Source organism: Hyaena hyaena, unplaced genomic scaffold (assembly GCF_003009895.1).
Source record: "Hyaena hyaena isolate Hyena2069 unplaced genomic scaffold, ASM300989v1 scaffold_219, whole genome shotgun sequence".
In the NCBI taxonomy this organism is placed as follows: Eukaryota; Metazoa; Chordata; class Mammalia; order Carnivora; family Hyaenidae; genus Hyaena; species Hyaena hyaena.
Window position 1 is genome coordinate 1,033,329 of NW_024080850.1, and position 23,388 is coordinate 1,056,716.

Here is a 23,388-nt window from a genome sequence, read left to right on the forward strand (position 1 = left end):
GTATCTTTTCCCAGTGTGGAGCTTGTCTTTTTATTCTCCTAATAGCACCATTTATAGATGAAAAGTTTTCATTTTTGTCAAGTCCAAGTCATAAACTTTTCTCTTATAGATTGTGTTTTGGTGTTTAGAACTCAGTGCTTAATCCCAGGTCAAAGATTCTCTCTGAATTCCTTCTAAAAGTTTCATGGTTTTACATTTTACCTTTAGATCTGTGGTCTGGAATCCAACAACGTATGAACTTAAGCTTGAGGTTCATTTTTTTTTCATATGGATATCCAGTCATTCTAGCATTATTTGTTGGGTCCTTTCTGCATTGAATTCCTTTTGCATGTCAAAACTCACTTGGCCATGTAGTGTGATTCCTTCAACTTTATTCTTTTTTTTTTTTTTTAATTAAAATGTTAGTAGTTAACACACAGTACAATATTGGTTTCAGGATTAGAATTCTTTGATTCATCACTTACATATAAAACCCAGTGCTCCTCACAACAGATGTCGTCCTTAGTACCCATCACCCATCTATCCCATCTCCCACCTTCCTCCCTCTATCAACTCATAGTTTGTTCTCTATCATTGAGTCTCTTGTGGTTTGTTTCCCTCTCTTCTCTTTTCCCTCCACTTCCCATATGTTCATCTGATTTGTTTCACATATGAGTGAAAGCATATGGTATTTGTCTTTCTCTGATTCACTTATTTCATTTAGCATAATACATTCTAGCTCCATCCACATCATTGCAAATAGCAAGATTTCATTCTTTTTGATTCCTGAGAAATACTCCATTGTGTGTGTATGCATGTGTATATAAAAGATATATATTTGCATGCATGCCCGCACACATGCACACATGCACACACACACACACACACACACACACACACACCGTCGTCTTTATCCATTCACCAGTCAATGGACATGTCGGCTCTATCCATAGTTTGGCTGTTGTTTATAATGCCACTATAAACATTGGGGTGCATGTACCCCTTTGAATCTGTATTTTTGCATCCTTTGGGTAAATACCAAATAATAAAATTGCTGGACAGTAGGGTAGTTCTATTTTTAGTTTCTTGAGAACCTCCATACTGTTCTCCAGAGTGTCTGCACCAGTTTGCATTCCCACCAACAGTGCAAGAGGGTTCCCCTTTTTCTGATCCTCACCAACACGTCCTGTTTCTTGTGTTGTTAATTTTAGCCATCATGACAGTTGTGAGGTGGTATCTCATTGTAGTTTTGATTTGTATTTGCCTGATGATGAATGATGTTGAGCTTCTTTTCATGTATTTGTTAGCCATCTGGAGGTCTTCTTTGGAAAGGTGTCTGTTCATGTCTTCTGCCCATTTTTTAACTGGGCTATTTGTTGTTTGGGGGTTGAGTTTGATAAGTTCTTTATAGATTTTGGATACTAACCTTTTATCAGATATGTCACTTCCAAATATCTTCTCCCATTCTGTAGGCTGCCTTTTAGTTTTGTTGATTGTCTCCTTCACTGTGCAGAAGCTTTTCAACTTGATAAAGTCCCAGTAGTTCACGTTTGCTTTTGTTTCCCTTGCCTTCAATGACATGTTTAGTAAAAAGTTGCTCTGGCCGAGGTCAAAGAAGTTGCTGCCTGTATTCTCCTCTAAGATTTTGATGGTTTCCCTCTAACATTTAGGTCTTTCATCCATCTTGAATTTGTTTTTTGCGTATAGCTTAAGAAAGTGGTCTAATTTCATTCTTCTGCATGTTGCCATCCAGTTTTCCCAGCACCATTTGTTGAAGAGTCTGTCTTTTTTCCATTGGATATTCTTTCCTGCTTTGTCAAAGATTCAACTTTATTCTTGTTCAGAATTTAGAATCAGCCTTGGCTGTTATCGACAAGGAAACCTCCTGGAATTTTTATTGGAATTGTATAAGATCTGTAGACCAGTTTGGGGATGAACAGTTGCTATTTTTCCTGTGTTTAGTGTGAATATGGTATGTCTCTCCATCAGATATCTAACTTTTCTCATCAGTATTTTATGTTTTTTAGTATCTAGATCAGGTACATGTTTTATTAGATTTATACCTAAATAGTTCATGCTTTGGAATCTATGGTAAATAGGTAAAGGGTTTTTTTGTTTACAGTTGTACATTGCTAGCATATAGAACCCCAACTGATTTAATGGTTAACCTTGTATCCTGATACCTTGCTAAGCTTACTTATTTGTCCTAGGATTTTTTCCTATAGATTCCTTGGAATTTTCTGTCAATCATGTTGCCTGCAAATAGGGACAGTTTTATTTCTTCCTTTCTAATCTAGAGGCTTTTTATTTATTTTTCTTGCCAAACTGGCTTGACTAGAGCCTCCAGTAGAATGTTGAGTAAAAGAGGGGATAATGGATATCCTTGTCTTGTTCTTGGTCCTGGGGTGAAGCCTTCGGTCTCTCACTGTTGAGAGCTGTGGATATTTTGTAGATGGCCTGCATCATATTGAAGAAGTTTCCTTATATTTCTAGTTCGCTGAGAGTCTTCATCATTACTGGGTGTTGGATTTTGTCAGATGCTTTTTCTGAATCAATTAATGATGATCATGTTGTTTTTCTTTTTTAGATTCTTAATATACATTACATTCATTTTTCCCCACATTTTTAATGAGGGAAAAGGAAACAAGTTTTATAAGAATATATCTAGTATGATTAAAGTTCAAAAACATGCAAAACCACCTATATTGTTTAGTTACACAAATTATGTGGTAGAACTATAAAGAACCACAAAGAACTAAGAGACACAGTTCGGGAAAATAGGCACCTGCTAAGTGGGAGCAGAGGCAGCTCCTGGAGAAGCCACAGCAGCCCTCCAGTGATTGGGATACTCCGATTTCTTGCTTTCTCAAGACTTTGGACCACTTATACTTCATAAATATTCTATTGTATCTATTCATGAGTCCTGTGTGTGTATTTTAAATATTTTTAAATTGGAAGTCTTGGGCTGGTCAACCTACCAAAGAGTGTTGTGTACAGCTTTCATTCCTGTCATACTGTGCTGACCACCCCTTCTCCTCAGAAATCTCCAGAATCTGCTGATCCTTACTGCCATCAAAGCAGACCGCACGCGGGTCATGGAATACATCAGCCGCCTGGACAACTATGATGCCCCAGACATTGCAAATATCGCCGTTAGTAGCGCACTGTATGAGGAGGCCTTCGCCATCTTTCGCAAGTTTGACGTGAATGCCTCAGCAATCCAGGTGAGCTGCTGAGTGCTTTCATGTTAAACCCTGGTGCCCTCTGCCACAGTCCTTGTCATCACCAAGGGTGTCATACCCTCTGGTTGTCTGATATGTCTCTCACATTCTTGTGCTCTTTTCAGCTCCTCACCAGTAACCCATCTTCCCAGCCTGTTGGCTCCTTCTCTGTTGGGTGCTCCTGCTGTCTGGCGGTTACCCCCTCTTCCCGGTCATTCCCCTAGACGTGGGTACCTGATGCAAGGTTGTGTGGTCAGCCCTGGTGACTGAGGTGTCTGATTGCCAGGGGCCCTCACACCTGACTGCTGCAGTCCTTCATCCTCTGCTGCCTCAACTCCTTAGAGCAGTCCTGCCAGCCCTCCTGCCCATTTTCAACCCCACCAAGAGCCCTTCCCTTAACCCTCTTCCCTTTCCTCCCAGTCTGGTTTTTACTTTTCTGGTCTTACTTCCAAATGGATTGTAAACCACAGGACAGATCACTTTAGCTGCTCTCTTACCAAGATTCTCTATGTCCTTGCCTCTTCCCTTACCATTTTTCTATACCTCCCTGTGAAATCTCAGATCTAGAAGCCCCTCTTTTTGGTTCATACATAAGTCTGTGGCCTTGCTCTGAGATCAGAACTATATGGGGAGGGCAACTGCTGCACCCCAGCCCTCCAGACTGTCCTATAAGCCTGTTTTCTCTTCTTTGTTTTTTTAATTTAAATCATTAGTTAACATATAGTGCAGTAATAATTTCAGGAATAGAATTTAGTGGTTCATCTCTTACATTTAACAACCAGTGTTCATCCCAACAAGTATCCTTCTTAATGCCCCTCACTCCTTTAGCCCTCCCCCCCAATACCCCACCAGCAACCCTCAGTTTATTCTCTGTATTTAAGAATCTCTTTAGTTTGTCTCCATCGCTGTTTTTATATTATTTTTGCTTCCCTTCCCTTTTGTTCATGTTTTGTATCTTAAAATTCCACAAGTGAAATCATATGATATTTGTCTTTCCCTGACTTATTTCACTTAGCGTAACACACTCTAGTTCCATGCACATTGTTGCAAATGGCAAGACTTCATTATTTGATAAATAATTCACCAAGTAATATTCCATTGTATATGTATACCACATCTTTATCCATTCATCAGTCGATGGACATTTGGGCTCTTTCTCTACTTTGGCTGTTGTCAGTAGTGCTGCTATAAACATTGGGGTGCATATGCCCTTTCAAATCAGCACACCTGTATGCTTTGGATAAATACCTAGTAGTGCAGTTGCTGGGTTGTATGGTAGTTCTACTTTTAATATTTTGGGGAATCTCCATACTGTTCTCCAGAGTGGCTGCACCAGTTTGCATTCCCACCAACAGTGCAAAAGGGTACCTCTTTCTCTGGATCCTTGCCAACACCTGTCATTGCCTGAGTTGTTAGTTTTAGCCATTCTGACAGGTTTAAGGTGGTATCTCATCGTGGTTTTGATTTGTATTTCCCTGATGATGAGTGATGTTGAGCATCTTTTCATGTGTCTGTTAGTCATCTGGATGTCTTTGGAAAGGTGTCTATTCATATCTTTTGCCCATTTCTTCACTGGATTATTTGTTTTTTGGGGTGTCGAGTTTGATAAGTTCTTTATAGATTTTGGATACTAACCCTTTATCTGATATGTCATTTGCAAATATCTTCTCCCATTGGGTCAGTTGCCTTTTAGTTTTGCTGATTATTTTCTTCACTGTGCAGAAGCTTTTTATCTTAATGAGCCCCCAGTAGTTCATTTTTGAAGCCTGTTTTCTGCCTGATGAGCTATCTCACTCCCTACAGTAGCTCTTTTGGGCCTTTTTACACCCTATATGCCCCATTATACTATCAGGAGGCAACTCCCATGACCTTCTCCTGGCCCAAAAAGCTTAGCTTGGCCGTCTCCATTTCTTTATGCCTCTTTGTTGGAGTGTCTCTACTCCACATGGATCTTCCTCCTATACAATAGGTCTTGCCCTTTCCCTCCATTCATCATCTAAGAAATACTTAATGCCCAGTTGCTTTGGACTGAATTGAAATGGTCATACAGCTTTAGGCGAAATGTAGAACTGAACAAAAATCCATCTGCTCCATGGAGCTCACTGTGTGTTATGGAGATGAGAGCCTTCTTGTAACCCCTAGGTCCTGATTGAGCACATTGGAAACCTAGACCGAGCATATGAGTTTGCGGAGAGATGCAATGAACCTGCCGTGTGGAGTCAACTGGCCTGTGCCCAGCTCCAGAAAGATTTGGTGAAGGAAGCCATCGACTCCTACATCAGAGCTGACGACCCTTCCTCTTACTTGGAAGTTGTTCAGGCAGCCAGCAGGAGCAGTAAGAGAACCTCTCCCCAGGGCTCTGCTTCTCACTGGTGTGAAGCCTGGCAAGACAAGGATGTCACCCTCCCAGGGATCTGCACATGTTACATATCCAGAGATTTTGGAGACACTGCTGAGTGAAAGTTTCTCAAAAGAACCTGAAATAACTGTTACTCTGTTAATGACACTAGCTCTTCAGTTGACTGTTAACCAGACACTAGTTCTTTGGTTGACTAAACAGTTTAAGCACAATAGATATCACTATCGTGGTAAATTTAAGGTCAGAAACTTAGACCCAGAGCTGCTTCTGGCCTTTCCAGGTGACTGTGGTGCTCTCTTCTCCAGGGGCTGGAATAAGCATCTGGTGAGGTCTTTACTTGGTGAGATGGAGGTTCCCATCCTCAGGGTCAGCCCCCATGCGGTTCTGCCCTTTCTGTCTCTCCCACCTGGGATAGGGTTCTACTTAGCAGGCAAACAAATCCTTCTAGACCTTACCTGGAGCCCAAGCCCTCACTGAAGCAAAGTAGGAATGAAATGTCTTAGCTGAGGATAGAATGGGAGGAATTGAGCCTCCTGTTTAAATTTAGCAGCTCTGAATTAACCTATCTTTGTTTTCTGTCTTTAGACAATTGGGAGGATCTGGTTAAATTCCTACAGATGGCCAGGAAAAAGGGCCGTGAATCCTATATAGAGACTGAACTTATTTTTGCCTTGGCTAAAACCGGTCGCCTGTCCGAGCTAGAAGATTGTATTAATGGACCCAATAATGCCCACATCCAGCAGGTAGGTCATGCCCTGGAGACCATGAACTGCTGCACACAGGTTCAGGGATTGCTCCCTAGAATGGCTCAAATCTATCACACTGAGGAACAAGCCACACAGTGAATAAGTCCTTTATTACTGTCACTGGTATGGGAGTTATGGCCACTGGCTATGTACATCAGAATGATATTGAAGAAAGTGTCAGGACTACATGCCAGTGTTCTAGCTGTTATCACTGGAGGCTAAATTGACCAGAGTAATTGGTCAGGTAAAACAGATGTGTTGGACATTAATAGCTTTTCCATATGTCAACGATTATCAAATAACATAATGGGAAAAACATTTTTTAAAGGTATATATATTTTTAAAGTCTGTTTACTTTGAGAGAGAGAGAGAGTGTTCAAGTTGGGGAGAGCATAGAGAGAAAATCCCCATCAGGCACTGACAGTACAGAACCCAATGTGGGGCTTGAATTCACAAACCATGAGATCATGACCTGAACTGAAGTTGACCACTTAACCAACTGAGCACCCAGGCACTCAAAAAATATTTTTTAAATTTTCTTTAATGTTTATTTATTTTCTGAGATAGAGCATGAGCAGAGGAGGGGCAGAGAGAGGGGGAGACACAGAATACAAAGCAGTCTCCAGTCTCTGAAGTGTCAGCACAGAGCCTGGCACGGGGCTCAAACACACAAACCGTGAGATCATGACCTGAGCCAAAGTCAGATGCTTAATGGACTGAGCCCCCCAGGTGCCGCAAAAATATTTTTTAAAGTAGGAATAACATCAGGGAGCCTGGGTGGCTCAGTCAGTTAAGCATCCGACTCTTGATTTCAGTTTGGGTCACGATTTCGTGGTTCGTGAGAGCAGCACAGAGCCTGCTTGGGATTCTCTCTCTCCTTTTGTCTCTGCCTCTCCCCTGCTCATCCTTTCTCTCTCTCTCTAAAATAAAAAAGCTTTTTTTTAAAAAAAAAAAAGAATTAACACAAAAATGTTTAAACTAAACTTAATGGAAAATGTTAAATAAAAAAAGATCTAAATAACTGTAAAGTCTGCTATTTCCTGGGGTAAAGTGTTACCCCTAGAAAAAAGTGATAGAGATGAAGGGATAAGGGAATGTATTCTAACCTCTCTTAAAAGAATACATACACTTTACTGAAATAAATAACACAAAAGTGGACTTCAGATTCTTTAATTCAAAGTAAGAGCCAATTAACTGGAAATCAGTTTGGAGTTTTGAAAGGGCTTAAAAGTTCATCATATAATTTTGTAATGAAAATTCCAGATGAAATGTAAAAGTTGAGAAGTTTTGGGGTACCTGAGTGGCTCAGTCAGTTAAGCATCCAACTTTGGCTCAGGTCATGATCTCACAGTTTGTGGGCTAGAGCCCCACACTGGGCTCTGTGCTGAGAGCTCAGAGCCTGAAGCCTGCTTCAGATTCTATGTCTCCCTCTCTTTCTGCTCCTCTCTCACTCGTACTCTGTCTCTGTCTCTCAAAAATAAATAAAAATGTTTTTAAAAAAAGTTGAGGGGCGCCTGGGTGGCTTAGTCGGTTAAGCGTCCGACTTTCACTTAGGTCATGATCTCACAGTTCGTGGGTTCGAGCCCCGCGTCGGGCTCTGTGCTGAGAGCTCAGAGCCTGAAGCCTGCTTCAGATTCTATGTCTCCCTCTCTTTCTGCTCCTCTCTCACTCGTACTCTGTCTCTGTCTCTCAAAAATAAATAAAAATGTTTTTAAAAAAAGTTGAGGGGCGCCTGGGTGGCTTAGTCGGTTAAGCGTCCGACTTTCACTTAGGTCATGATCTCACAGTTCGTGGGTTCGAGCCCCGCGTCGGGCTCTGTGCTGACTGCCAGCTCAGAGCCTGGAGCCTGTTTCAGTCTGTGACTCCCTCTCTCTCTGACCCTCCCCTGCTCACACTGTCTCTCTCTCTCTCTCTCCTAGAAATAAATAAAACATTAAAAAAATTTAAAAAAAGAAAAGTTGAGAAGTTTTTTTCCTTAAAAAAAGTTTTAAATATTTATTTAAATCTTTGTGTGAGGAAGGAATTTTTAAGCATATAAGCAGTGGAAGAAAGCACAAAGGAAAGTATCAGTTCATCTAATGCATAAAAGCTTTAAATATATGTATAGTCCTAATCATGGGCCTCATAGGTCTAGCTGTAAAAATAAATCCCAAGAAAGAAGAAAAGATCCAGAGAGCTTTATGTATAAATAATTATTGGGGCGCCTGGGTGGCTTAGTCGGTTAAGCATCCGACTTTCGCTTAGGTCATGATCTCGCGGTTCGTGGGTTCGAGCCCCGCGTCGAGCTCTGTGCTGACTGCCAGCTCGGAGCCTGGAGCCTGTTTCAGTCTGTGACTCCCTCTCTCTCTGACCCTCCCCTGCTCACGCTGTCTCTCTCTCTCCTAGAAATAAATAAAAAAACATTAAAAAAAAAATTAAAAAAAAAATTTATAAAAAATAATTATTGCAGCATGATTTATACTAATAACAATTAAAAACCAATATCCAACAAAGGGAAATAAATAAACAGCATTCATCAGTGGAATATAATACAGCCATTACAAGTATTTAGAGCCATATTTGTGACAGAAAAATCTTTCAAAGTAAGTTCCAGCTGAGTGAAATCTGCATGTACAATATGATGAACCTGTCTGCCTGCCTAGAAAAATATCCCGGGTGGTGATAGTGAAGAACTTGAGGTTACGGTTTGGGCAGTACTATTCCATTTCCTTTCACTTCCCTTTGTTTGCCAAGTCTTGTTTTCATCGGTGACTATAACTTTTACAATTATCTTTATGATCAGAAAATTAATAAAGGTGTTAAAAAATGAAACCTTGTCCCCAGCAACGTGGATGGAACTGTAAGGTATTGTGCTGAGTGAAATAAGTCAGTCAGAGAAGGACAGATACTATATGTTTTCACTCATATGTGGATCTTGAGAAGCTGCACAGAAGACCATGGGGTAAGGGAAGTGGGAAAAAAATATGTGTAAGCAGAGAGGGAGGAAGGCAAACCACAAGAGACTATTAAATACAGAGAACTAACTAAGGGTGCATGGAGGGTGGGGAGAGGGAAAATGGGTGATGGACATTGAGGTGGGTGCTTGTTGGGATTAGCACTAGGTGTTGTATGTAAGCCAATTTGACAATAAATTATATTTGTTAAAAAAAAAAAAAAGGGGGGGGGGCACCTAGATGGCTCAGTCAGTTGAGTGTCCAACTTTGGCTCAGGTCATGATCTCGCAGTTCGTGGATTCAAGCCCCATGTCTGCCTCTGTGCTGACAGCTCAGAGCCTGGAGCCTGCTTCTGATTCTGTGTCTCCCTCTCTCTGGCCCTCCCCCACTCACAATCTGTCTCCCTCTCTCTCTCAAATGTAAATATTTATAATTTTAAAAAAAGAAAGAAAAAATGAAACCTTGTCCAAAATCTCCCATAATAGAATTCTTCTGGCTGGTGAGTCTGTTAAATATCATAGCCAGAGATGCTGCCCTGGGTCACACAGGTATTTCCCATTGGAACCTGGCTAGACTGGGAAACCCAAATGGCTTTTTTTGTTCTTCGCCTCTGTTCACGGTGGCCCTAAGGTCCTGTTCCCTGCCTTCCACAGCCCTCCAATGTGGGGTCAGTACGCTTCAGCCAGATCGAACCCCCCACCTGTTTTTATATTTTTCCCGCAGTCTGGCCTCTGCTGAGTGTATTCCCATGATGTCATTTAACTCATTTTCTCTGGTTTGCCTATAAATTGATAGTAACAACAGTCTTAAAGGATCATACCCTTTGATACAATACTTTATTAATTCACCCATTCAACAAACTTTTCTTGAGCATGCCAGGGTAGGGACTATTGGTGCATGTGTGAAAATAGTAGTCAGATTTCTGCCTTCATGAATCTTAAGATCCACTTCAGAAATTTATGGTGTGTTAAATGGTACATGTCCAGGAGAAAAGTGCAGCAGGGAGGAATGGGCAGTGTAGGGCAGGCAATGTGGTAAGGTAGGCGGTGCCCTTCTAGACAGGTGGCTAGGAAGATGTCGCAGAGGTGAGTTCCTGAGTCTGCATCCCTCTGGAGGAGGAGGCCTGAGTGCAGAGAGAACGGCCTATGAAGGGGTGCCTTGAGGAGCGTTTGCGTGTGTTGCAGGAGCAGTGCAGAGGTGGTGCAGGGGACTGAGGCAGTGCAGTCAAACATGGGCTCACAGTTCAAGCCAAAGAGGGGAGAGGTGGTTTTTTGGCACAACATGTCAGGACTTGTGGGCCACCAGCAGGATCCTGGCTTCCACTCTGGATGAAACCAGAGGACTCTGAGCAGAGGAGAGACATGATCTGGTCTTAGGGGTTAATAGAACTCCTCTGGCTGCTGTCCTGAACATAGACTGAAGCACAGAGGCAGAAGCAGTGAAGAGAGAAGAGGCTTATCAGTAGCCCAGGCCAGAGTCAATGACCACTCAGAGAAATGAGTTAAGGTGAGTGACAGAGAGCTGGTGGTAAGCTTAGGTTACTGGTGGAGTGTGAGTGAGAAGCGGGGGGTGAGACAACTATGCCATGTGGGGCATGGGACAGTCCTGGACAGATGGACTTGTACCTACTGAGATGGAGGCCATGTGCGGGGCCTGCCTTGGGGGCAGTAAGGACTCCTGTGCAGGCAAGTTCGAGCTCAACTTCATGACATCTGTCCAACTGGGTACAGGAGTCCAATTTCCAAGGAAAATTTGGGATGAGAGCTATAAATGTAGAAGCTTTTAGTGTGCAGTTAACACTGTGTAGTAGGGAGAAGCCAAGGGCTGAGACTGGGCACCCCAAAGCCCAGGGACAGGGAGAAATGGAACTGAAAAGTGGCTGGGGGTGGGGGCACAAAAGTGGGGAGTTGTGCAGGGAAGCAAGTAGGCATCTGTCAAAGAGAGTGATGGGTAAGCCATGACGCTATGCATCATGAGCAGGAGACATGCCAGTGGTGACCCTGCTAGGGAGTCAACAAGAGGCTAATTGCACCAGGTGCCCCAGAGGACAGAATGATACTGGGGGACAGCTCTTAAGATACACAGACACCTCTTCTGAGAAATGTTGCTCAAAAGGAAAAAGTAGAAGCAGAGTGGTAGCTGATAGCTGGGCTGAGGTCCCAGTGAAGATTGGTTGGTTTGGTTTGGAGCTGGGGAAAACAACAGTGATTCCTTAAGCTTATGTGAGTAGTACAGAGTGATTTAGTACAGAGGAAGAAATCACTACCAGGGTTTGCAGAGGAGAGGGGCTGGGGTCATGTGCACCAGTAGAGTTGGCCCTGGTGTCCAGGTGAGGGCCACGGGTGCAGCTAGGGGAAAGGCTCAGTCCTGGTCCTTGTGGAAGGGTTCTTCTGGTTGTGTCTGTCTCCTCATGGGCTGGGAAGCCAGGCACTCAGCTTGAGCTGCTGGAGATTTAGGGAGAAGAGATAGGAAATGGTGTACAAGAAGTGAGTACTTGGGTTGAAGGGATAGGATTGCTAGTGTTACAAGCTCCTCTGGGATCACCATCATAAGTTCAAGAGAGCCTGGGCGGCACTTTGGGATTCAGCTGTGTGAATTTAGCTCTGCAGTCCCAGGTGTGGAGTTGGCAGAAAACCACTCTGTATAAGATTGGGGCTTGGCGAAGTGAGCAAAGCCAAGTACAACCAGGGGAGTGAGGGGAGAGTCACATGGCTTGCCAACATCTGGCAAGCTGGGAGGAGAGTTGGCCAGGTGTAGATGGGGGTGGTGGGGTGCTAGAGGTGGTGAGCTGGAAAGGAAGGGAGGTGGCAGGCAGAGCGTGGGTTCTTGTGCCAGGCTTCCCAGAGGTAGCAGCTGACAGTAACACCCTGTTGCCGTGAGGGACACAGGTCCTTAGAGCAGAAGTAGTCCAAGAAAGCTAAAGCCATCTGGGAATGAGGGAGATCTGTGGATGACAGCAAGAACAAGGGCTGGTGTGTGATCCCTGGCAGGCTATTCTCTGGTGGGCAGCTGTTAGTGGGGAGAAGGGGACTGACCTGGAAGCGGCAAGTAGCACAACTCTGAAGCCAGGTCCACTGGGGTGCAGAAGTGGGAGATGACAGCCAGCATACACAGGAGCAAATGGGTAGAGAGTGGGCCCACAGGCTCAGGGGCACACTTCATCCTTCAGAAGCTCTGTGGTGGCGCAGGCTGCTATGTAATGAGTATCAGAAAGATACTCATCCTTTTGGAACACAGAAATACCCCCTGTCACTTAGAAACTTTAGACCAACTCTAGAGAATCTTCCCATTTAAGAAGCACTCATCTAAGCTACTCGGTTATTCATAGGTTGGAGACCGCTGTTACGAGGAGGGAATGTATGAGGCCGCCAAGCTGCTCTACAGCAGTGTTTCTAACTTTGCCCGCCTGGCTTCCACCCTGGTCCACCTTGGAGAGTATCAGACAGCAGTGGACAGTAGCCGCAAAGCCAACAGCACCCGGACATGGAAGGAGGTAAGCATAAGAAGACTCCAGGAGACCGCTAGTCTCCCAGGCCTTCCTGCCTTGTCCTTCCTTCCTCTACACTCTTGTGCCAGATGGGTAGTGTCTGGATGCCTGCCTTGTCCAGGTAGGGTTCTGAGTCTTTCAGGAAGGCTCAGAGAACCTCATAAACTAGCATTTGTGGTTGAAGCAAAGCCCCTAGAGAACCCTGTGTTCGACCAGTTATCTCTCAGAAGGTGTCTTAATAGCATGGAATTATCAGTATGAGAAGCTGTATCACAACTTAAAATATTTTTTAAAATTGTATGACCTTATTAGTGACATAATCAATGTAAGTTGGCACTTTTGGTCTTTGGTAGTAAGTTGGTAAGGCATGTTTTTTTTTTTTAATTTTTTTTAATATTTTATTTCTGACAGCGTGAGCAGGAGAGGTCAGAGAGAGAATCTGAAACAGGCTCCAGGCTCTGAGCCCGCTGTCAGCACAGAGCCCAACGTGAGGCTTGAACCCACGAACCATGAGATCATAACCTAAACTGAAGTCGGACAGTTAACCAACTGAGCCACCCATATGCCCCAAAGCATGTTGTCTTATAGCTCTCTGATAATATCAGAATTCTCTGCAAGGAGAAAATGTTTATAAAGAACAGTGCAAAAGATTTAGCTTCAATGAATCTCTGAAGTATTGTTTAATAAAAGATTAAAATCCACCTAAATGTCCAATATCAAGGGCATGGCTAAAGAGTGTACATATTGCAACCCTACCCAAAATGAACAGGCAGGGTTACAGGAGAGGAGGTTTCAAGTATTCTGTGAGAAGTGTGTAAGAAGTAGAATGTCAAATGTAATTCCATTCTGTGAGCATGTGTGAGAGAGAGATCTGGTGGATGCTAAATAACAAGAAAAATAGTGGGTAACAATTGTGTCTCAAGGTAACGACCGGTTTAGGGGCGCCTGGGTGGCTCAGTCGGTTAAGCGTCCGACTTCGGCTCAGGTCATGATCTCGCGGTTTGTGGGTTCGACCCCATGTCAGACTCTGTGCTGACAGCCAGCTCAGAGCCTGGATCCTGTTTCAGATTCTGTATCTCCCTCTCTTTCTGACCCTCCCTGTTCACGCTGTCTCTCTCTCTCTCTCAGAAATAAATTTAAAAAAAAAAGGTAACGACCAGTTTTCTCTGGGTTATGTGATTATTTTTGTTTTTCTGGGTTTTTCTGAAAAACCCAGCTCTGCCAATGGGTATGAGGTCTGTCTTCGGCCCTTGAAAGAAGAGCAGCTTAAGGGCCGTTTCTGAGTCCTTTTTAGTAGAAGTCCAGGGGGTTCTTCTACTTCTTAGAACTTGTTGTCATTAAGTGTACATACTGCAGAATGCCTAAAACAAAAGTTCTGTTTAAGAAATATTTATGAAAGTTCCTCCCGCATAAAGAGCACTCAGATTTACTGTGCTCCATTGACAGTTATTCTTGAGCTTTGTAAAACCGTTTTCAAGTCCCAAACCTGTAATTCCAGCATTGCTTTCCCAGAGAGACCTCTACATCTCAGGGTGTAGAAGTAATTCATGAGCCCTCTTCTCTCTGGTTGCAAACACCCCTTTGGCCTGCAGATTAGAAACGTCATTATTTTTCTTTCCGGTCTCACACAGCTCACCTTTCAGCTATTTACTTACTTAGAATCTAACTTTAAAAACCTCATTTGCTGGTAATTCTGCATTTGTAGTTGCATTCCTGGAAGCCAGCAGTTGTGGTACTGTGCCCTGTCTTGGGAACACTCATGGTGTCTGGCCTTCCCTCCCATAGGTATGCTTTGCATGCGTGGATGGGCAGGAGTTCCGCCTTGCACAGCTGTGTGGTCTTCACATTGTCATTCATGCAGATGAACTGGAGGAGCTGATACGTTATTACCAGGTAAGTAGTCTGTGGCCAGAAATGATCTCTACTGGCAGTGGAAATGATTAGTGATACTTAAACATTCCAAATAAAGGGACACTCATTTCCTTATCACATCCATGGGTAGGCATACGAAGCACTGTCTCTATGAGAAAGCCTTTTCGTGTGCTAGACAACATGTCCCTAAATCGTATTGTTATGTTGGGTATCCTGGACCTCACTGCTGGCTGGTATTTGTGTTTTTAAGAGTATGCCCCCTTCTCCTGTGTCCTTGGACCGTCAGAAGCCCAGCCAGTGGCTTCCACATGTGGATAACCATTGGGTAACTTGCTGGGAACACTGACCCAGTCGTGGCAGAGCCACAGCCTACACCCCAGACCCCAGAGTGTGTGGCCCACAGAGGGTGTGATTATCAGGTGCCATAGAAACAGAGAACATGTGACAGTCCAGGGGAGGGAACCCCAGGAGAACTTTGAAGGGGGGGAACTGTCTGCGTCAGTGTCATAGTTAAGTTTCACAGTCAAGTGGTCAACACACGTCAGTGTGTTCAGGGCCTGGGCATCTGCTTCTGGGAGTCCTGGAACTGTGTGGTCATACCCAGTGGGGTCAGCAGAGCAGACTAAAAGTCTGATTTTGCTCAGCTGTGTTACTGTTCCCATGGAACTCAAGCCCCAGCCCCTCTTACTGAGTGGACAGTAAGGACTAGAGGGAACTTAGTGAGTCACAGGGCTCAAGGGGCCTGTGAGCTGATGAAAATAGGTACCACTGGAGTCTAAAATGCCAAACTAAGCTTGACGACTTCTTAGTGAAGTATGCTTTCCTATTCCACAGAAGTTCAAGAAGTAAAACTGTAAAGAAAACAGGGAAAGTAATAAAGCAGTTTGCTGACAAAGTACTTCATTTGTTCAGCAAATGTTGGAGTACCTGCCATTCTCTGGACATTATTCTAGATAATGGTATCAGTGAACATAACAGAAAAACCCTCATTCAGTTGAATTTAAATTCAGTGAGGTTGACAGGCAACAAACATCATGTTTGGGCAGTGGGGTGCCTGGGTACAGCTTCAAAAGGGGCAGTCAAGGTCATACTAATTGAGAAGCCAAGACTGAACAGAGACCTGGAGAAATCGAAGGGTCTAGTCATGGGGATATTTGAGGGCAAGGGTTCTGCAGCTAGGGCAGAGTCCAGAGGGAGGAATGTGCTGTGCCAAGTATTTGAGGAAGGGCCCTGGAGACAGGGGTTTGGGGGACACAGGCCATCATGAAGGACTCAAAGCAGGACATGGGACCTGAAGGTAAGGGGCCATTCTGGCTTGCATGTTGAGAACAGACTTTTCCTGGGGCAGGGAGAAAGGGGAGGGGGCAGGTGACACAGGGTAAGAAGTACTGAGGCGATCAGGGTTAGGGGTGTTTTGAGTGTGCCGCCAAGTCGATATGCTAGTGGATTGTGTATGGGTGAGAGAGAAAAGTCCAGGATGACTCCCGTTTATTTTGGGCCTGAACATCTAGAGATAAAGTTCTCACCTGTGGACACGGGGAAGACTAAAGGCAGAAACTGGTGGAAGGGAAGGACAGGGATTAAGTTTTGGACATAACGAGTTTAAGCTGCCAATTGGATGTTCATGTAGAGGTGCCAGAGGTGGGAGATGGAAACAGGGCCTGGTCTTTAGAGAAGAAACCCAGCTAGAGAAATGAAATAGGACCCTTTGACACACAGATGGAACATAAAGACACACAACTAAGTGAGGTCAGGAGGGGTGGGAGCAGATAAAGAAGAGCATAAAGGGAGCCCAGGGCCCTCCAACATGGGTTAGGGCAAAGTAAGAAGAAGCTCTAGAGAACAAGACATCTGAGCAGCTGTGCGCAGAAGGGAGGGACAGTTAGCCAGGCAGAGTCCTGCTGAGATGTTTCACTGCAAAAAGGAGTAGAAAAGGGGAGTAGCACTGGTAGGGACCATGGGGTCAAGAAAGAGCATTTCTGGATGGGAGAATTAGCAGGAGGTTTTTTAAAGGCAAGCTGTGGAGGAAGAAGCTGATTCCAAAAGAAAAGGGGATTGTTGCTGGCCTAGCAGCCTCAGTAGGTGGCAGGAGCTGGGGCCAGTGTTCTAGGCTGGCTGGGTCCTAAGCAGGAACACAAACGGTGCAGATGCTGATAGGGTCAACACAGGCTTTTGCTTCTGATGGCTTCCATTTCTCAGTGAAACAGGAACAAGGTTAGCCACACGTGAAGTCAGGAAGTGAGGAGGATGTGAAATAGCCCTCTGGAGATGACCCGTGAGGTTTTCAGGCAGTAATGTGATGGCAGCCAGTCAGACTGAGCTCAGGCATGTTGGGCAGCCTGGAACTGAGAGGGAGCAGGGCTGGCCGCCCCACGTGCATTTACCTCTACTCCAAGCATATCTGTTGGTCTGTCAGGATCGGGGCTACTTTGAGGAACTGATCTCCTTGTTGGAGGCAGCACTGGGCCTGGAGCGGGCCCACATGGGCATGTTCACAGAGCTGGCCATCCTCTACTCCAAATTCAAGCCTCAGAAGATGCCAGAGCACCTGGAGCTCTTCTGGTCCCGAGTCAACATCCCAAAGGTAATCTAGCCATCCTTGGGGTTCTGGCTGCCATGTGCATGTGCGGCACAAGCCCAACCCATGGCTGTCCCTACAGGTGCTGAGAGCTGCAGAGCAGGCACACCTCTGGGCAGAGCTGGTGTTCCTCTATGACAAGTACGAAGAGTATGATAATGCCGTCCTTACCATGATCAATCACCCTACTGATGCCTGGAGGGAAGGGCAGTTCAAGGATGTCATTGGCAAGGTAAGAGAGTGCCTAAGCACCAGCTCCTGCCTGCTTCTGCCCAGCTTGTCCTGGGGGTGGGTGAGCCAAATGCCAGTGTGTGTGCCTCAGGGCATATTGCCTTTGTCTCGAGTCTCACTGCCCTCTGTGCAGGTGGTGGTGATTGGATTGGGTGCTTAGGGTGTGTAATGACTGGCCTATGGCCTCACAGCTAGGCAGCAGATGGGGGACAGGATCCAGGACCACCCTCCCCACCCTGCTCCCACACAGGGTCCTGAACAACCAGACACTGGCATTTGCTCTTTCTCCTGTCCTCTGGAGGGACTCCCACCACCAGACCCAGTCTATATCATTTCCTGTTGTATTGTTTCATATTTTCTACCTCTGGCATATTTTTTCTTCATGTCTCTCCCCTCCAAAACTGTCAGGCCCAGAGGAGCACAGGCACCTGACAGAGGTAGAGTCTTGAGCCGGGATCTACTGGCCTCTGGGTCCCCACGCTTCCTAGGAGCTTCTATCCTCCTATAGTCTAGTCAGGCTAAACCAGGGTGCTTGCCAAGCCGTTCCACTAGCTGCCACATACTATTGGAAGACAGTCTGGGGATTGGGGGTCTGGAGACATGCACCAAACAGGCCTCTGCTGTTTTGTTTCTGGTCTCAGAGTGGGCCTTACCTCCAAGCCTCTCCCTTGTGAGCTCTGTGTGTGTATTAGAAGCCTAAGGAGTGAGGCTTTTTGTCATCAGTCTCTGGATCTTTTGCTTTGAGTGTCCTTGTTTTGTCCCAGTGGTTTTACGTGAATAGCTTGTCCACAGGTCTTCCATTTGCTGTCTGCCAGTGAAAGATAGCATTCTGACCGTGTGTCCTATTGCTTCCAGGGTGGGGGCATGGGCTCCTTACATCTGGATCAGATAGTTGTCTGCCTTCTGTTCCATATATGACTGCTGAGTGGAGATGTGGGTGACGGGTGGGGTCACCAGCTCTCAGCATCTGAGGTCACACACATCAGTACTGTTCAGCATAATCTTTGAAATCAGTGGCCATCTGACAGAAATCCCACCCTGTAAGGGGTCTGCAGGTTGCTAATGGAAGGGCAGGCAGACTTCACATTCCTGTGCCCCAGCACACATGAAAAACATGCTGGAAAACACATACCTGATGAATCCTAGGCATTCTTTTCTCACATTAACTTGAATGCTGTCAGGGTGCATTTTGAAGTTGGTGTCGTGCCATGGTTGAGGTGGCAATGCTTTTTGTTTCTTAGTAGTGTCTGGAACATTGGAGTTGTCCAGGCAGCTGATGTGGCCCATGACCTAAGTGCAATCTACCCTGATGGTGGTCAGGATCAGCAGATTCCTGAAGAGAGATGGAGGTCAGCATGGCATCTTGGGTCTAAGGTTACACACTCATGGGCAAGACTGCGTCTCGTGGGAAAACAGCATTCATGCAGCTGACAGCTGAGGTTTGTTCTTAGTACAACATCAGTGCCTCTGCCTGTCTGCCATGTGAGAGACTCCTGTGAGCTCACATGTGGTGGAGAGAGGGAGGTGAAGGACACCAGCTGGCATGGTGGCCTGGCAGAGAGGACATTGTTGGCACTGTGGGTACACAAGAGAGCTTTAGAAATAGCCTGGCCACAGGACTGAGTGGTAGAAGGCCAGGCAGGAGTGACGTAGGCAGGAGTGACATAGACCAGGGTTATATCCTGGCTCAGCCATTTGCTCTCTGTCCCTTTGAGCTGGTGTCATCATTGGCAACCTTGGTGACCCACCCCCCCCGCCATCCGTAAAATGGAAATGTTTCCTGCCTGCCAAGTATTCAGCAGCAAGTGCCCAGCCAATGGCAGGTGCCTCTCACAGGTAGTGCAGTAAGTGTCAGGAACCAGAGCACTCTAGCTGGTCACCCTTGAGCTCATGACAGAATCCTTGAGCCTCAATTTTCTCTTCTTCAAAATGGGAATAATGCCCTGTCCCTAGGCCTTGGGCAGCAGTAGCCGTCCTTACCAACTGCACAAGTGGGTATGGCTCTGTTGGTGCTCCCCTCCTGGTACATGGCTCCAGAGGAGGGTGCCGTGCAGATGCCAGTGCCCTAGATGGGAGCCATGGATTCTGTAGAGGGTGCCAGATGCCTCCAGATCATCAGCTCAGTCCAACACAACACATGTCCATGGACCCATACCCAGAGTGGTTGGGCTGGCTCTTGTCCAGCTTCACAGTCACTGCAGTGGGGGAACAGAGCATGGCCAATTGTGCTCTGCCTTAAGTCATCCAACCAGAAGGATGTGGGGCACTCTGGCCATGCTTTAATGAAGACTGCAAGGACTTGATCAAAAGGCAGCAAAAGTTATCCATTGTGCCCTTCCCCCTCCACCCTACCTTACATCCCCACTGTCCTTTCTGCTTTTTAGTCATTTAGTCTGGCTGGAGACCCATAATCAGGTCCAGATACCACTGAGTAAAAGGGCCTGGCTGGAAGATTAGCAGTTCCAGAGCTCTGATGCAGCATGCCCAGGGGAAGGGGTGGGGGTGCATTGCTCCCCTTTGCACCCACAGGGGCACCACAGGGACCCTGAGACTATTCTAGGTCAGAATCTGTGGTGACAGTGAGTGCTCTGCTCTGAGAGGGGCATATCTGAGTCAGTAACCAGCAAGAGTATCAGTAATGAGCAGGGCTGTGGACAGTCCTCTTCCTCTGCCATTTGGTCTGCAGATGTCACTGGGCCCACACTGCTGCTAGCTTACCTGGACCTAGTGTTGCTAGAGAGCTCCCATGCACCCAACCCCTCCACCCAGCATGGCTCTAGTATTGCCATGCCCTGTGTGTACCCCTGAAGCTTTGTATGTTCTTTTGGACATGCTCATCACCACTGACCTGGCACACATCCTTCTGGAGGCAGGAGTCACCTTGCTGTCCTCTGAAGACCAGGCCCTACAGTCAGCAAGCCTGGGAAGGTGGCCTTCCTGGGGGCACAGGGTCAGCCTGGAGAGACTCAGCCCTCCTCTGCCTACCAGGGTGCCTGGTCTGAACATCATGGCATGTTGTCTAAGAGCTGTGGAAACGTAATAGGATTTTCTACAGCTCAGGCTGAACTTCCCAGGGAGGACTACGGGAATCTTGCTTGAATAAAACCATGTTTTGGTGTTTGGGTTTATCCTGGCTTGTTACCCCTCATGCATTCACTCAACAGATACTAGCTGAGCATCGACCCCATGTCAGATACTGAGGTGAGTCAGAAAACAAAGGCCAGCCTCTTAGGTGATTGAGGGGCAAGTGCTAAGGAGAAAAAATGTCACAAAGATGAGAAAGGGGGCATGTTTGGTCTTAAAAGGGATAGTCACAGCCTTACTAATAAAGTACATCTAGGCAAAAACCAATAGTTTTGGTGGAGTGTGCGGCATCTGAGACAGGTGAGTGGGGATTGACATGGGTTGACCCTCGGCTCTGCCCCCACCGGCAGGTTGCTAATGTGGAGCTCTACTATAAAGCCCTGCAGTTCTATCTGGATTACAAACCTCTGCTCATCAACGATCTGTTGCTTGTGCTGGCACCCCGGCTGGACCATACCCGGACTGTTGGCTTCTTTTCAAAGGTGAGTCAGCCAGCATCCCAGGGCCAAAGAAGGGTGTGTTGGGCCAAGGTCATCTGAATGATAGTACCTTAATAATCAATTTTTTAAATTGATCTCCAGAAAATGTTAAGAATAAATGTATCAAACTGCTTTTAGGTTTCAGATGTAGCTTTGTATTTTGGCCACAATGTTCATAAATGAAATTGACATTTACTCAGTAACCCAGTCAGCCCTTCATGTGTTAGTATGTGTCGGGCATGTCAGTTGTAGGTGTCCAGGAGACCTGGAACTGGGCTATACACACTAGTCCATCAGTGTGCCACGGGGCCCCGAGCTGTGGGCCCTGATGATTTGTCCAAGTGCCCTAACCATTCTCCTGACTCATCAGGCAGGCCAGTTGCCCCTAGTGAAGCCTTACCTGCGGTCAGTCCAGAGCCACAACAACAAGAGTGTGAATGAGGCCCTCAACTACCTACTGACAGAAGAGGAGGATTACCAGGTGGGTGTGGGGTGTGTGTCCTATGAGAGGGAAGTGGTAGCTCCTCCTGTGCCCCAGGGACCCGTGCAGCTAGCATTGGGCACTCTGAGACTAGAGAGCCCTTCTCCACACCAGCCCTCTTCTCAGAGAGCCGACCTTGCAGAGGAGGGGTTGTGGGCTCTACAGGCGCCATGGGTGGATGGGGAAGGGCCTTTCTGAAGCCAGTGAGTAATTCCTGGTTGCCTATTCCACTATGTCCCTCACCCACGGAAAGGCCACGTCTTTCTAGGGTTTGAGGGCATCTATCGATGCCTACGACAACTTTGACAACATTGCCCTGGCACAGAGGTTGGAGAAGCACCAGCTGATTGAGTTCAGGCGCATTGCGGCTTATCTATACAAGGGTAACAACCGGTGGGCCCAGAGTGTGGAGCTCTGCAAGAAGGACCATCTCTACAAGGTTGGTGTCCCAATGACCCCACCCCACCCCACCCCACCCTGTGTGCTTCCTGATGTCTTGGGGAGTGTAAGATAGTCACAGCCCCCTACCAGGAGACATTTGTGGGGGGACAGGGAGAATTATGTTAAGGAGGAAGTATTCTTAGAACACAGGCTGAGGATCCTTATCTATCATTAATATAGAGCTTCTTTAAAGTTATTTGGGTTAAGGAGCACCTGGGTGGCTCCATTGGTTAAGCGTCCATCTCTTGGTTTTGGCTCAGGTCATGATTTCATTGTTCATGGGTTCAAGCCCCATGTCAGCACAGAGCCTGCTTGGGATTCTCTTATCCCTCTCTCTTGCTCATGTGTACGGATGCACACATCCTCTCTCTTGCTCTCTAAATAAATAAATAAATAAATAAATAACATATTTTTTAAAAAGTTTTTGGATCAAAATAGCAATGGAGTTGAAGCTTTCCTGCAGTTATTTGTGAGTTTCACTTTCCCTAAACAGTGTGGCAGCTTTCACTTGGCACCTATATTGTTTTTGATCAATCAATATGTGGGGAATAAAAATTTCAAAGTGAAAATTACATTAAAAATTCTTGTTTCTGCCCTTAAGCAGTGGGTCAGTACCATCCTCAGGTCTAGATCTGGATCTGCTCATCTGAAAGCCAGGATGGGCTGCTTGGAGAGATCCCAGGCCCTTGAAGGCATTACCTTTGCTTCAGCTGGCCTCAACATCTCCCCAGTGGGGTAAAGTGCAATTGCACAAGAGGGCGATTGTAATGTGCTACACAGCTAAGCTGATTTCCAAGGGTTCCATGTGCTGTGAGTCCCCAGGGAGCCTTTCCTCAAGGCCATGAGCTTCACCTAAGGTGTTACTCCCAAAATTGTCCTTGGCATCCCTGAGTACTTTCCTAGGATCTGGGCACGCATCTCTCTCTCATGGCACATAGGTCAAGGCCAGAGAACCTTGGACATCAGGGGCATGTCAAGCTTCATCCCAGGTTGTTACCTCCAGTTTGGAACTGTTAAGTGACATCTCCTCACTTCTAGTGACAGAGCTTGTGGTCCTTTGTGGGGTGCAGACAGGGCCCCTGCAGAGGAAGCTCAGAGACAGCTCATCAAGGTACTCAGGCACTGGCACTGGGAGGTGGCAGCAGGGCTCCAACACACAAGAGGGAAGCTGCCCCCAGGTAGGGGGGTTCCAGCTGCCCCGACCTGCCAATGTGCACACCAGGGTCTTTAGTGCACGGTCCCTTATCACTCAGACAATGAGGAAGCGAGCAGTGCGGTGAGAACTGCCAAAAGGGCATTTGTCCTCTTCCGAACCATAGTCCCACTTCGAGCAACATGTGCCAGGAAGAGAATCCACAAGGACAAAATCACAGGCAGAAAGATGTTGCCATACTTTCCAGTACCCTGGTTCTCAACAAGGGCGACTCTGACCTCCAGGGGATTGTTTGTCACACCTGGGGGTGCAGTGCTGCATCTAGTAGGTGGAGGCCAAGGTGA

The 23,388-nt window shown here is 46.1% G+C and overlaps 1 protein-coding gene across 1 annotated transcript in view; it reads left to right on the forward strand.

The window, feature by feature from the left end:
- The window catches only part of CLTCL1 (clathrin heavy chain like 1), a 109,455-nt gene that overhangs the window by 80,239 nt on the left and 5,828 nt on the right, over nt 1-23,388 (forward strand). The window contains exons 20-29 of the mRNA XM_039242866.1: nt 3,020-3,203; nt 5,343-5,535; nt 6,145-6,302; nt 12,567-12,731; nt 14,511-14,618; nt 17,014-17,181; nt 17,258-17,407; nt 20,841-20,972; nt 21,340-21,450; nt 21,719-21,889. Of these exons, the coding sequence (XP_039098797.1) occupies nt 3,020-3,203; nt 5,343-5,535; nt 6,145-6,302; nt 12,567-12,731; nt 14,511-14,618; nt 17,014-17,181; nt 17,258-17,407; nt 20,841-20,972; nt 21,340-21,450; nt 21,719-21,889 (1,540 nt within the window). The remainder of the gene's footprint in view (nt 1-3,019; nt 3,204-5,342; nt 5,536-6,144; nt 6,303-12,566; nt 12,732-14,510; nt 14,619-17,013; nt 17,182-17,257; nt 17,408-20,840; nt 20,973-21,339; nt 21,451-21,718; nt 21,890-23,388) is intronic.